This window comes from Oncorhynchus mykiss, chromosome 3, assembly GCF_013265735.2.
Source record: "Oncorhynchus mykiss isolate Arlee chromosome 3, USDA_OmykA_1.1, whole genome shotgun sequence".
Lineage (NCBI taxonomy): Eukaryota > Metazoa > Chordata > Actinopteri > Salmoniformes > Salmonidae > Oncorhynchus > Oncorhynchus mykiss.
Window position 1 is genome coordinate 80,644,197 of NC_048567.1, and position 13,096 is coordinate 80,657,292.

At 44.8% G+C, this 13,096-nt stretch overlaps 1 protein-coding gene across 2 annotated transcripts in view; it reads right to left on the reverse strand.

Moving 5' to 3' along the window:
• Nucleotides 1-1,800: 1,800 nt before the first annotated feature.
• hpxa (hemopexin a) overlaps nucleotides 1,801-13,096 on the reverse strand; it is a 12,664-nt gene continuing 1,368 nt past the window's right edge. The window contains exons 2-9 of one of the 2 annotated variants that reach the window (XM_036975308.1): nucleotides 11,855-11,974; nucleotides 8,439-8,596; nucleotides 6,356-6,509; nucleotides 5,357-5,569; nucleotides 4,199-4,294; nucleotides 3,339-3,469; nucleotides 2,331-2,478; nucleotides 1,801-2,098 (exon numbers count right to left, since the gene is read on the reverse strand). In XM_036975308.1, coding sequence (XP_036831203.1) covers nucleotides 1,869-2,098; nucleotides 2,331-2,478; nucleotides 3,339-3,469; nucleotides 4,199-4,294; nucleotides 5,357-5,569; nucleotides 6,356-6,509; nucleotides 8,439-8,596; nucleotides 11,855-11,974 — 1,250 coding nt within the window. In that variant the 3' untranslated portion in view covers nucleotides 1,801-1,868. Of the gene's footprint in view, nucleotides 2,099-2,330; nucleotides 2,479-3,338; nucleotides 3,470-4,198; nucleotides 4,295-5,356; nucleotides 5,570-6,355; nucleotides 6,510-8,438; nucleotides 8,597-11,854; nucleotides 11,978-13,096 lie in introns of both variants that reach the window. The other variant, XM_036975307.1, reaches the window with a different exon arrangement.

Here is a 13,096-nt window from a genome sequence, read left to right on the forward strand (position 1 = left end):
GGTTGTAGATGTAGACGGTCAGTTTGGCCAGATCAGCGACGTTGCCCCTAGCGATGGTCAGTTTGGCCAAATCTGTGACGTTGCCCCTAGCGATGGTCAGTTTGGCCAGAACGGTGACGTTGCCCCTAGCGATGGTCAGTTTGGCCAAATCTGTGACGTTGCCCCTAGCGATGGTCAGTTTGTTCAGAACGGTGACGTTGCCCCTAGCGATGGTCAGTTTGTTCAGAACGGTGACGTTGCCCCTAGCGATGGTCAGTTTGGCCAGACCAGCGACGTTGCCCCTAGCGATGGTCAGTTTGTTCAGAACGGTGACGTTGCCCCTAGCGATGGTCAGTTTGGCCAAATCTGTGACGTTGTCCTTAGCGATGGTCAGTTTTTGCCAAATCTGTGCCGTTGCCCCTAACGGTACGTGCAGACTCTGACAGGACATTCCTGGACTCGTTCTCAACTGGCGCTCTCCTCCCGTGGGTGATGACATAGGTACATCTGGGACACATCAGGGGTGTACAACTATACCTCTGCCTTCTGGCTTGTCGAGGGTCGTGAAAGGAAACTTTCTTGAATCAAAAACGAATTTCTGCCCGACATAGAATTCAATGCAATTCAACGTCAGGTTTCCAGGCAACTGCTTGTAGACAAATGCACTAGACAGCGGAAAGTGAACAACAAATGTGGCAGTTCATGTCGCAGGTTTCAGCAGTCGTGCAGGGATAACTAGCTATGCCAAACATGACATTATTTTAGCTAGCTATCATGCGATTAAAAATACAACGAGATGTTTTGCGTCTGTAAAATGTTATTAGTAGCCTGACGGTGAATCGTTTATTTTCTTTCACATGAATTTCACATTTCACCTGGAAAATCTTTAGTTTAATAGTTTAATAGTTTAAACTAGTTTAATAGTTACCGTAATGTTTGAAACGTGCTTGTATTAGCTCTCATATCTGGTCCCCTCGACATAAACCAAATAAAAAATGAACAGCATATAGCCGTAATTACGGTATATTCTTATTTGCTGATTGTCCGTCTATCAATGATTTCACAAGGCTACAGCACCCCCATGTGGCCCAGTGATGACAACGCATACAATAATTCACCTTGGGCAACATTTACACAGACTCCCATGTCAATAGACCCCCCCCCCCCCCCCCCCCAAAAAAAAATCTGACATAAAAAGTGATGGATCAATTGACACCCATATAATTCTACTAATATCTTGAATCTTTATGACAATCTTTCATATGAATCAATCTCAACAAGAGTATTTGAAAATAGAGATAAACAGAAATAGAAACCAGTCAAATTAGACAAGTTCTGTTGGGTGTTGTCATTTATCTTTATTTTTGAACAACACCATAGAACATTAATCAGAAAGGTTTCTACGCCCTCGATAACTTTCCATGTCATCCTTTTGGGACGGGACCATAACAAAATGAAACCGACTCATAGGGGGAAACTGCAGCACATTCAGAGGGACAATAGACAACGTGTGTTGGAGGTAAGAGACAGTTGATACATCACTTTCAAGGAAGAGGAGAATGACATCATAATGACTATAGTGACGTGGTGGATGAACCACTTGGTTGTTGCTGTTTTTTGTTGATGTTTTGCTTCTGCTGCTGCTGTTTTTGTTGTTGTTGTTGTTGTTGCTGTCGCTGTTGTTGTGGTTGTTGTTGTTGCTGTCGCTGTTGTTGTGGTTGTTGTTGTTGCTGTCGCTGTTGTTGTGGTTGTTGTTGTTGTTGCTGTTGTTGTGGTTGTTGTTGTGGTTGTTGTTGTTGCTGCTGCTGCTTCTGCTGCTGCTGTTTTTGTTGTTGTTGTTGTTGTTGTTGTTGTTGTAGATAACTTGATTCTCTCTACTTTCTCAGCCTCTAGTGGTCACAGCCAAACAGCTCCAGGGCTGTCTTGTGCTCCTCGGGAATAGCCTTGGCCATCAGCATGACCTTGACGCTCTGAAAGTGGAAGTAGTGGTTTCCCTTGAACAATTTCACGCCCTCTGGGCCGCACATCGCAGCGTCCACCTTGTTGAAGAGGGTGAAGGAGCCTTCTTTAACTGGAACAGGTGGGGAGGCCTTCAGGTCAACATCGTAGACTGTCTGACCTGGGGATGGGGGGGGGGGGGGGGGGGGGGAGAAGCTCAATCAATGCATCTGTCTCTCATTTATGCCCATCTCTGAGTGACACACGTTACGGGAGAGTACCTGTCAGTGGGACTATGTCCCCATCTATTGGCCTTCATTTGTATTGCACCGTGAGTATGTTGTTGCGTTTGAACATGGCTGAAGTGCCCATATAGTTGATAATGTAGGTGACTATCGGTCACACGGTTTTACCTTTAATGACGTGAGCGATGTGGTGGTCCTGACACACGAAGGCAGCGTCGATAGGGCCCTCCACTCCCAGCACCTCCTTCAAAGGTTTGGGGGACCCGTCCAGGTGGGTGTGGGGCTCCCCAACTTTGTAAATGTACACCTTGTCATCCTGCACACAATGAGAGAAGTGTTGGTTTATAATTTGATTTGATCTAGTGATTTTATTTGACAGCTTAAAGGAACTGATGTATTGACCTAATTGTATTATCTCTTGACTAGTTTTAAAATGTGTACATGTATATATTTTTTTTAAGTGTATGGTGCAATACATTACATAGATACAGACATGAACACGGTTCTATAGTTAACCATCAAACCCACAACTAATGTACTGGGGCTTGACTGAACCAGTTACCTCTCATTCAGAAAATCTGTTATATACCTGGGGCTTGATTGAACCGGAGTTACGTCTCATTCAGAAAATCTGTTATATACCTGGGGCTTGATTGAACCAGTTACCTCTCATTCAGAAAATCTGTTATATACCTGGGGCTTGATTGAACCAGTTACCTCTCATTCAGAAAATCTGTTATATACCTGGGGCTTGATTGAACCAGTTACCTCTCATTCAGAAAATCTGTTATATACCTGGGGCTTGATTGAACCAGTTACCTCTCATTCAGAAAATCTGTTATATACCTGGGGCTTGATTGAACCAGTTACCTCTCATTCATAAAACCGGGCGATGCTGAATGTCAAAATGTTTGTCAATAAATCACTGGGGTTAGAGCGGGAGCTCATCCAGGGTCAGTCCAGCTAACAAATCCCTTCTCCTGACCTCTTCCTGATCTCTTCCTGATCTCTTCCTGATCTCTTCCTGATCTCTTCCTGATCTCTTCTTGATCTCTTCTTGATCTCTTCCTGATCTCTTCTTGATCTCTTTATGTCTGCCTTCTTTCTGTCCAAGGTGTGTGTGCGTGCGTGCGTGTGTGCGTGCGTGTGTGTCTGCAGCAAACGACAGTAGCTTACCTTGACCATGTAGAGGTGGTTTTCATAGGAGAAGGTGGCATCCACCTCACTGTGCAGCTCCTTGAAGTCGCTCTCGATGGTGTCGGCTGCCCACGTGTCGTTGCCAGCATCTTGCTCCAGGAAGTGGTGGCCTAAAGGTCAAGGGTCGGGAGGAGAGGTTAGTAGGAGAGAAATGAGAGGAACATATTATCAATTTTAAAAATATTTAAAAAACACAACAGCAATCTCAAAACGCTCGATGTAATGAGATAATGTCAACCGGAATTAGACTTAGACAATCAATCCCTTCAGGATGTCGTCTCAATCCCTTCAGGATGTCGTAGCGATCCCTTCAGGATGTCGTCTCAATCCCTTCAGGATGTCGTAGCGATCCCTTCAGGATGTCGTCTCAATCCCTTCAGGATGTCGTAGCGATCCCTTCAGGATGTCGTAGCGATCCCTTCAGGATGTCGTAGCGATCCCTTCAGGATGTCGTAGCGATCCCTTCAGGATGTCGTAGCGATCCCTTCAGGATGTCGTATCGATCCCTTCAGGATGTCGTATCGATCCCTTCAGGATGTCGTATCCATCCCTTCAGGATGTCGTAGCGATCCCTTCAGGATGTCGTATCGATCCCTTCAGGATGTCGTATCAATCCCTTCAGGATGTCGTGGCGATTTGTTTGTGATAGTTGCTTTGTTTTGCTGCAGCAATTCTGACAATTTGTATAGAAATCTGTTTGATTGGACCATTTTATCAGTAAAAGTGTGATGATTGGTTTGTAGTGCGGCGATGTCATTGTAATATGTTGTAATATTGCAGTAATTTGACTGTTTTATGTGGTTAAGACATCCAGCTACAGTAAGTAACAGTGGTCTGACCTCTGAAGGCGTAGATGTTTCCGGCGTCGTCAGAGGTGATGGCGTCCAGGTGCACACGGCTGCAACGCTCTCTCTCGATGTGGTCTGTGGTGTCTCCTGCAGCAGAGACACAATACTGGAGCGTGAGTTGTTTGTGTTAGATATTATTCCTTCTCAGGTTTGGTGTGATGAGGAGACTACAATCTCTCTCTCTGTCTCGTTATCGCTCACACTCTCCCCCTCTCGCTCTCTCTCTCTCTTCCCCCCTCTCTCTCCCTCTCTCTCCCTCTCTCTCCCCCTCTCTCTCTCCACCCCCCCTCTCTCTCTCTCCCTCTCTCTCCCCCTCTCTCTCCCCTCTCTCTTCCTCTCTGTCGCTCTCTCTCCCACCTTCTATCTCTCTCACTCTCTCTGCCCCCTCTCTTTCACCCCTTCTCTCTCTCTTAATCTCTCCCTCTCTCTCCCCCCTCTCTCTCCCTCTCTCTCCCTCTCTCTCACTCTCTCTTTCTCTCCCCTTCTCTCTCTCCCTCTCACCCTCTTTCTCTCTATCTCTCTCTCGCTCTTTCCCCCCTCTCTCTCTCCCCCTTCTCTCTCTCTCTCTCTCTCGCTCTCTCTCCCTCTCTTTCCCTCTCTCTTCCCCCTTCTCTCTCTCCTCTCTCCCTCTCTCTCTCTCCCTCTCTCCCTCTCTCTCGCTCTCTCTCTCCACCTCTCTCTTCCCCCTTCTCCTTCTCCCTCTCTCTCTCTCTCTCTCTCTCCCTCTCTCCCTCTCTCTCCCTCACTCTCTCTCCCTCTCTCCCTCTCTCTCGCTCTCTCTCTCGCTCTCTCTCTTCCCCCTTCTCCTTCTCCCTCTCTCTCCCTCTCTCTCTCTCCCTCTCTCTCCCTCTCTCTCGCTCTCTCTCTCTCCACCTCTCTCTCCACCTCTCTCTTCCCCCTTCTCTTTCTCCCTCTCTCTCACCCTCTTTCTCTCTCTCTTGCTCTTTCCCCCCTCTCTCTCTCCCTCTCCACCTCTCTCTCGCTCTCTCTTCCCCCCTTCTCTCTCTCTCTCTCTCTCTCCCCCTCTCTCCCTCTCTCTCCCTCTCTATCGCCCTTTCTCTCTCTCTCTCGGTCTTTCCCCCCTCTCTCTCTCTCTCTTAATCTCTCTCTCTCAAACACAAAATCCTGCTGTTGTCTTTTGTCTCTCACCGAACTTGGAGCACTTCATGAAGTAATCGCGGGCCTCCTTGGGGTACCTCCCGTGCACCTCCCCTGTCTTAGGGTCGAACTTGGAGAACTGGTGTCCATGGAAACAGTAGTAATGCTCCATGAAGCGGAATGCACTGGTGCAGTTGGGCATACCCTCAAACTTTTTTTCCTCAACCTTCTTCGTCTTCACATTGTAGTGGTAGATTTCATCACCTGGGAATAAATGATATGGACAATTTTAACACGAGCAGCTGCTGAGCCAGATAAACTGTAGCCAGTGTTACAGACTGCCGTGCAACCAACAGAGCAAGTCGAGACGTCGCCAGCGCTCCAGCCTGCTTCACCTCTATCTACAGACTGCCAGCCAGACCTGCAGCCATCGATGCCCAAGCCAGCACCTCAAACGACACTCCAGCTTCAACTCCAGCTTCAACTCCGATGCCGGTCTTGTACTTGCAGATCTGCTCGGGCGTGGACTTGACACCACCAGATTCAGTGCCAGATTCTGGATCCACAAGCCTGGACCAGATCTGGGCCTACTGGAAATGACCAGTAGGAGACCAGTAGTGTCCAGAACACATGTTTATTGCCACACTCATGACAGGCACACACAGCAAACAGGAAGTGAACTAGGTAGAAGTGAACGTGGTAATGTAATGGAACAGAAGAAACAGATAATATACTGTATATTACCACAGAGTATCAGCAGTGTTGGCTATACATTAGTACTGGCAATGTGATATATACAAAGCAGCAATGGTATAGCAATGGGCTAGCAGGCAGTAGTAATAGATATAGTAGCATTGGCGGTGCTAATAGTGTGACTGGTAATAAGCATACAGTAACACATAGGGATCACCCTGTACTCTAAACCGACATCTCTATCGGAAACCACCACACGGTGGCAATCTTTTTTCAGAGCCTTTATAATACCTTGTAATCTTCCATAGGTGTTTTTTTATGTTGAGAGTTTCACACAATATCGAGATATCGACTCACCCTTGAAGAAGATGACGGCGTCTTCCTCACAGTCGGGAGCGGGACACACCACAGCAGCGTCCAGGTGGTCAGGGATACCAGGGAACACCTCAGAGATGTCCTTGGGGAAGCCCGTCTCCAGTTGGTGTTTGTAGTAGCTGAAGACTTTGGTGTCCTGCACAAGAGCAACACAGGACAGAGGTCAGAGGTCAGAGGTCAGCCACCTCAGTTAGTGAGCTAATAAATAAAAGTGGATTTAGGCCCTGGCTTCTTTAGTGAATAATATGAAATATATATATCTAGTCAGAGCAACTCATCCTCTACCCATCCGCTACTCAGAGAAACATATCCTCTACTCAGAGCAACTCATCCTCTACTCATCCTCTACTCAGAGAATCTAATCCTCTACTCAGAGCAACTCACCCTCTACTCATCCTCTACTCAGAGCAACTCATCCTCTAATCATCCTCTACTCATCCTTTACTCATCCTCAACTCAGAGAAACATATCTTCTACTCAGAGCAACTCATCCTCTACTCATCCTCTACTCAGAGAATCTAATCCTCTACTCAGAGCAACTCACCCTCTACTCATCCTCTACTCAGAGCAACTCATCCTCTAATCATCCTCTACTCATCCTTTACTCATCCTCTACTCAGAGAAACATATCTTCTACTCAGAGACACTCATCCTGTACTCATCCTCTACTCAGAGAAACATATCCTCTACTCAGAGAAACTCATCCTCTACTCAGAGCAACTCATCCTTTACTCATCCTCTACTCAGAGCAACTCATCCTCTAATCATCCTCTACTCATCCTTTACTCATCCTCTACTCAGAGAAACTCATCCTCTACTCAGAGAAACTCATCCTGTACTCATCCTCTACTCAGAGAAACATATCTTCTACTCAGAGAAACTCATCCTGTACTCATCCTCTACTCCGAGAAACTCATCCTCTACTCCGAGAAACTCATCCTGTACTCATCCTCTACTCAGAGAAACATATCCTCTACTCAGAGCAACTCATCCTCTAGTCATCCTCTACTCAGACTAACGCATCCTCTTCTCAGAGAAACATATCCTCTACTCAGAGCAACTCATCCTCTTCTCAGAGAAACATATCCTCTACTCAGAAAAACATATCATCTACTCAGAGAAACTCATCCTCTAGTCATCCTCTACTCAGACTAACGCATCCTCTTCTCAGAGAAACATATCATCTACTCGGAGAAACTCATCCTCTACTCATCCTCTACTCAGAGAAACTCATCCTCTACTCATCCTCTACTCAGAGAAAGTCGTCCTCTACTCAGAGCGACAATATAACTTTCATGAGTCCTTGTTGGAGGGGAATTTGAAATGTTCATTATAACTTTCAAACATGTATGAGTTCTTTAGAACAACATTAGAACATGTATGAGTTATTTAGAACAACATTAGAACATGTATGAGTTCTTTAGAACAACATTAGAACATGTATGTGTTCTTTAGAACAACATTAGAACATGTATAAGTTCTTTAGAACAGCATTAGAACATGTATGAGTTCTTCAGAACAACATTAGAACATATATGAGTTCTTTAGAACAACATTAGAACATGTATGAGTTCTTCAGAACAACATTAGAACATGTATGAGTTCTTTAGAACAACATCAGAACATGTATGAGTTCTTTAGAACAACATTAGAACATGTATGAGTTCTTCAGAACAACATTAGAACATGTATGAGTTCTTTAGAACAACAATAGAACATGTATGAGTTCTTTAGAACAACATTAGAACATGTATGAGTTATTGTAGGAGGGATGCAGTATATATGGACTGTACCAAGTGTTTCTAAGGGATGCAGTATATATGGACTGTACCAAGTGTTGTTAAGGTATGCAGTATATATGGACTGTACCAAGTGTTGTTAAGGGATGCAGTATATATGGACTGTACCAGGTGTTTCTAAGGGATGCAGTATATATGGACTGTACCAAGTGTTTCTAAGGGATGCAGTATACATGGACTGTACCAAGTGTTTCTAAGGTATGGACTGTACCAGGTGTTTCTAAGGTATGGACTGTACCAGGTGTTGTTTAAGGTATGGACTGTACCAGCATGAAGAAGATGTGGTCATGCTCCGTGGGTTTGTCTGGAAAGTGCATGAGGAAGGCAGCGTCCACGTGCCCCAGATGGTGATGGTCATCCAGCTCAGCGAATGATTCGTTGGAGAGCTCAGCTTTACCATGGAAACCCTTGAACACATGGCCACCTGGCAGAGAACACATTTAGTCAGCCACCATGGGAACAGAGAAAAGGACATTCCACAGAGCCAGCCCTAGTTTCCTCAACTTGCTTACAAAACTGATTCAGTATGCATTAATAGCTAGACAATATAGATAGAACACCCCTTGGAGTCTGGTTCCTCTGTAGGTTTCTTCCTATGTTCCTGCCTTCTAGGGGAGTTTATCCTAGCCACTATGATTTTGCATGACTTTCTCTCTGGGATTTTTAGGTCTGGGTTTCTGTAAAGCACTTTTGTGACAACTGAAAAGGGGCTTTATACAATAGATTTGATAAAGCCTACTGCTGAAGAGCACCTGTCCGATGACAGAAAGCACATGACTTGTGACCAGAGTATGTGAGCAGAGTTGAGCGGTTGGAAATCCTGCTCATCAATCATGGAGAGGTTGCTTGAATCCAGTTCTCCATGTCCAACAACCAAAAACGCTGCTCCAAATTCGCTCCATTCATTAAAAATCACTATTTAACCAACACACGTCTATTTTTGTGACTACCTGCACTAACCAATTTGTTTTTTTAAGTATTGAAACAAACCATATGGATTTTAATGAAAAGTATTATGAATTAACAGGAAAAGGTGATTGTAAGAAGCCAAAATCATTTGAAATAGGTTTTGCAATGAAGGTCTACAGTAGCCTCAACAGCACTCTGTTAGGTAGCGCCATGGTGTAGCCCGGAGGACAGCTAGCTTCTGTCCTCCTCTGGGTACATTGGATTCAATACAAAACATAGGAGACTCGTGTTTTCATATTTATTTGAACAAACAAATAGGCTACATGGTAAACAGCATATAAACACACTAAATAGGTCAGGAGCCAGACAGGGTGTCCAAGAAGGAATGAAAATGAATTATTTTAGGCTATGTTATTGAAATTATTTCAAGGCTATAGCCTACAAAGAAATACATTGTGAAGCATTTGCGAGTGTCGACACAATAGACTGGTAGGTGTGCCACAATAGACTGGTAGGTGTGACACAATAGACTGGTAGGTGTGACACAATAGACTGGTAGGTGTGCCACAATAGACTGGTAGAGACACAATAGACTGGTAGGTGTGCCACAATAGACTGGTAGAGGCACAATAGACTGGTAGGTGTGCCACAATAGACTGGTAGGGACACAATAGACTGGTAGGTGTGCCACAATAGACTGGTAGGTGTGACACAATAGACTGGTAGGTGTAACACAATAGACTGGTAGGTGTGCCACAATAGACTGGTAGGTGTGCCACAATAGACTGGTAGGGACATAAAGCTCTCAGCATTTAAACAACATTTCGTCGTATTAAATCATTATAGTCTATAAATTGCGCATATAGGCTCTGACTTACTTAGAATGAAATACAAATTAAATGAAAAATTACTTATTGGGGGCTTTTGAATTCATTTTTATGAACAGGAGTCTGACCAGTCTGGGGTTTCAGGCTCATGTGATGTTACCTGGAGAGCAGGCGGCCAGCGGGGAATATCCTCTCCACACTTACAGGGCCACTGGGGATGATAAACATCATGTTGGCCAGTCTTGCCAGGCTAGGCAGAGATGCAAAGTTTTTTTTTTTTTTTATGTTTCTAGAGGTAGTCTTAAACGTTTTTAGCCAAAATAATCCAATCATAACGGAAAGCTCCATGATCGTGGGAAAATGCCAGGACTGTTGAGTCAAAATCCTGTATGGCCTTTTGTTTAGATACTTGATCAAAAAAGAACGAAACGTTTAAAAGATCAGATTTTTTGTTTTATAAATACTTTGCTACAATGACACACTTACCTACTCACCTCGTTCCTTTATTTTAGTATATGCACGGACGTATAGTAAGTACATCACTATACTTTTGGTATAAGTGTGATTTCAGCTTCGTCAATGATGCTTCAGGTTTGGACCTTTCGTGTAGCCAGCGCGTAACAACTGTCATGTCCCGCGCGTAAAACAATGACGTCAGGTCGGTAACCTAACAGTTTAGCACCGTACCAGCAGGTGGCAGTCAAGCCTTACACATAACAGTGGACATCTACATGACCACACTCCCTCGTCTTTGTAAGGCTTCGAACACACCGACCGTGTCATTGCGCAAAATAGGACGCAGCATCACCTGGATGTGTGTGCAAAAAAAAGAGTTTGTAACGTTCACTTCCTGCTACCATTTCTGTCAAGCCGTCACACACAGTTTGACGCACACGTTTCATAAATCCAATGTGTTTTATTTTACCTTTATAGGAAAATATAGACATAGACCATGTAGATAGTTTATTTTTTCACCTTTATATAACCAGGCAAGTCAGTTAAGAACAAATTCTTATTTACAATGACAGCCTAGGAACATTGGATTAACTGCCTGTTCAGGGGCAGAACAACAGATTTGTACCTTGTCAGCTCAGGGGTTTGAACTTGCAACCTTCCACTTACTAGTCCATCACTCTAACCACTAGACTACCCTGCCGCCGTGTATGCACCACACCACACCGAACACACTGCAACTGCCTCTACAATGCAATGCTGCAAGGCAGTTTCATTGGAAATTAACGTAATTCTGGTGTACCAAAATGCTAAAAAAAATATGCTGTCGGTGTGATCGAAGTGTAAATCACCTTGATTTAGCACCTGTGTGTCTGTGTGAGTTTATTTATGAACATATTGAGAGAATTTGTACGACAGTAGCTAAAGCAAGGGAGCTGTGAGCAACACACAAGTAGACCACAGATGCATGCTGGGACGGGGATGCCCTGAGCTCCTGAAGTTAGTGGAGCGAGAGGGTCCGAGAAGGCCGAGGTTTGTGAATCTCGCTCAACGCTCAGCTTCTCCAGCTCCGCTCACATACTCTGTTGCTCAATGCTCAGCTTCTCCAGCTCCGCTCACATACTCTGTTGCTCAATGCTCAGCTTCTCCAGCTCCCCTCACATACTCTGTTGCTCAATGCTCAGATTCTCCAGCTCCCCTCACATACTCTGTCGCTCAACGCTCAGCTTCTCCAGCTCCCCTCACATACTCTGTTGCTCAATGCTCAGCTTCTCCAGCTCTGCTCAAATACTCTGTTGCTCAATGCTTAGCTTCTCCAACTTCGCTCACATACTCTGTTGCTCAATGCTTAGCTTCTCCAGCTCCCCTCATATACTCTGTTGCTCAATGCTCAGCTTTTCCAGCTCCCCTCACATACTCTGCTCGTGACCAACGGCTAAATGAGTGACAGTTGGTTCTAGCAGGACGAGGAGTCGTCTCTGTCCATGACTCACCCTTGAAGAAGTAAGGGATTCCTTCCTCAGTCACAGCAACAGCATCCATCTCAATCCCCTGGCAGCGGTCGAGCAAAAGACCCGCGTGATGTCCATGGTCGTGTCCCTCATGTCCCTCGTCTTCTGAGAAAGCCATAGGATTAAATCAAATATTACTGTTTCATACCACACACAGTCACCGGAGTAGATTTAGGGTGATTTTATTAAGACAAACCCAAATGGAAGTTTTTTCCAATAAGTAAATTAGCTAGGAAAAATAAAATTTTGTTTGAGGTATGTGCTAGTTCTCAAAGTGCCTTTGGCAATCAATCTGCCTGGTCACTAGGCAGGGGGGAACAGGGGGGCGATGGAGGGGGGGGGGGGGGGGGGGGGGACTTGGCAAAAACCCCTTAAGTAGACCGAAACGGTGAAACATTTGTTCCCTTTTTGCATCCCTTCCTCTACAATCTCTGCTGTTACTAAAGTTCAATCAGAAAGGCTGGTCTGAATGGATTGTCATTTCACTTGTCTAGTAACTCTGTAAATCACATCGCTTCCTGTCTCACTCATTTAGCATAGCAGGTGTTTATATGGTCGTGTTGATAACGATATCTCGTCACAATAACAGGTGTTCATATAAGTAGTGTTTATAATGATACCGCATCAGCATAGTTAGCAAACCAGGCCAAAGACCCCACAGAGACAACAATACTCCTTAAGAATGGAATGGTCCACCGTGTCAAAAGCTTTGGACAAGTCAATAAATATATGAACACAACATAGCTTAGAAGGTGACATAATTTAGGGCCTTTAATTAAGGTTGCAGTGACACGTCCATAACCTGAGGGGAAACCAGATTACACACCAGACAGAAGACTGGTAGACGTCAAGAAAGCCAGTCAGTTGATTACTGACAAGTCCTTCCAACACTTTTGATAAACAGGGCAAAATAGAAATAGGCATATAAGAGTTAGGATCAGATTGATCTCCCCCTTTAAATACAAGGATGCACCGTGGCTCCCTTCCAAGCAATGGGAACCTCCCCAGAGAGGAGAGACAGGTTAAAAAGGTCAGAGATAGGCTTGGTGATGATAGGGGCAGCAAACTTAAAGAAGAAAGGGTCTAAACCATCTGACCCAGAGTTGTTGTTTGTTTTTTTCATCAACAGTAGTACAATCAAGGCACGGCATAGGACAGAGAGAGCTCTGCCAGGTGCTAAGTTATGACATCTGAATGTGCATCAGATGGCAACAACATCATATT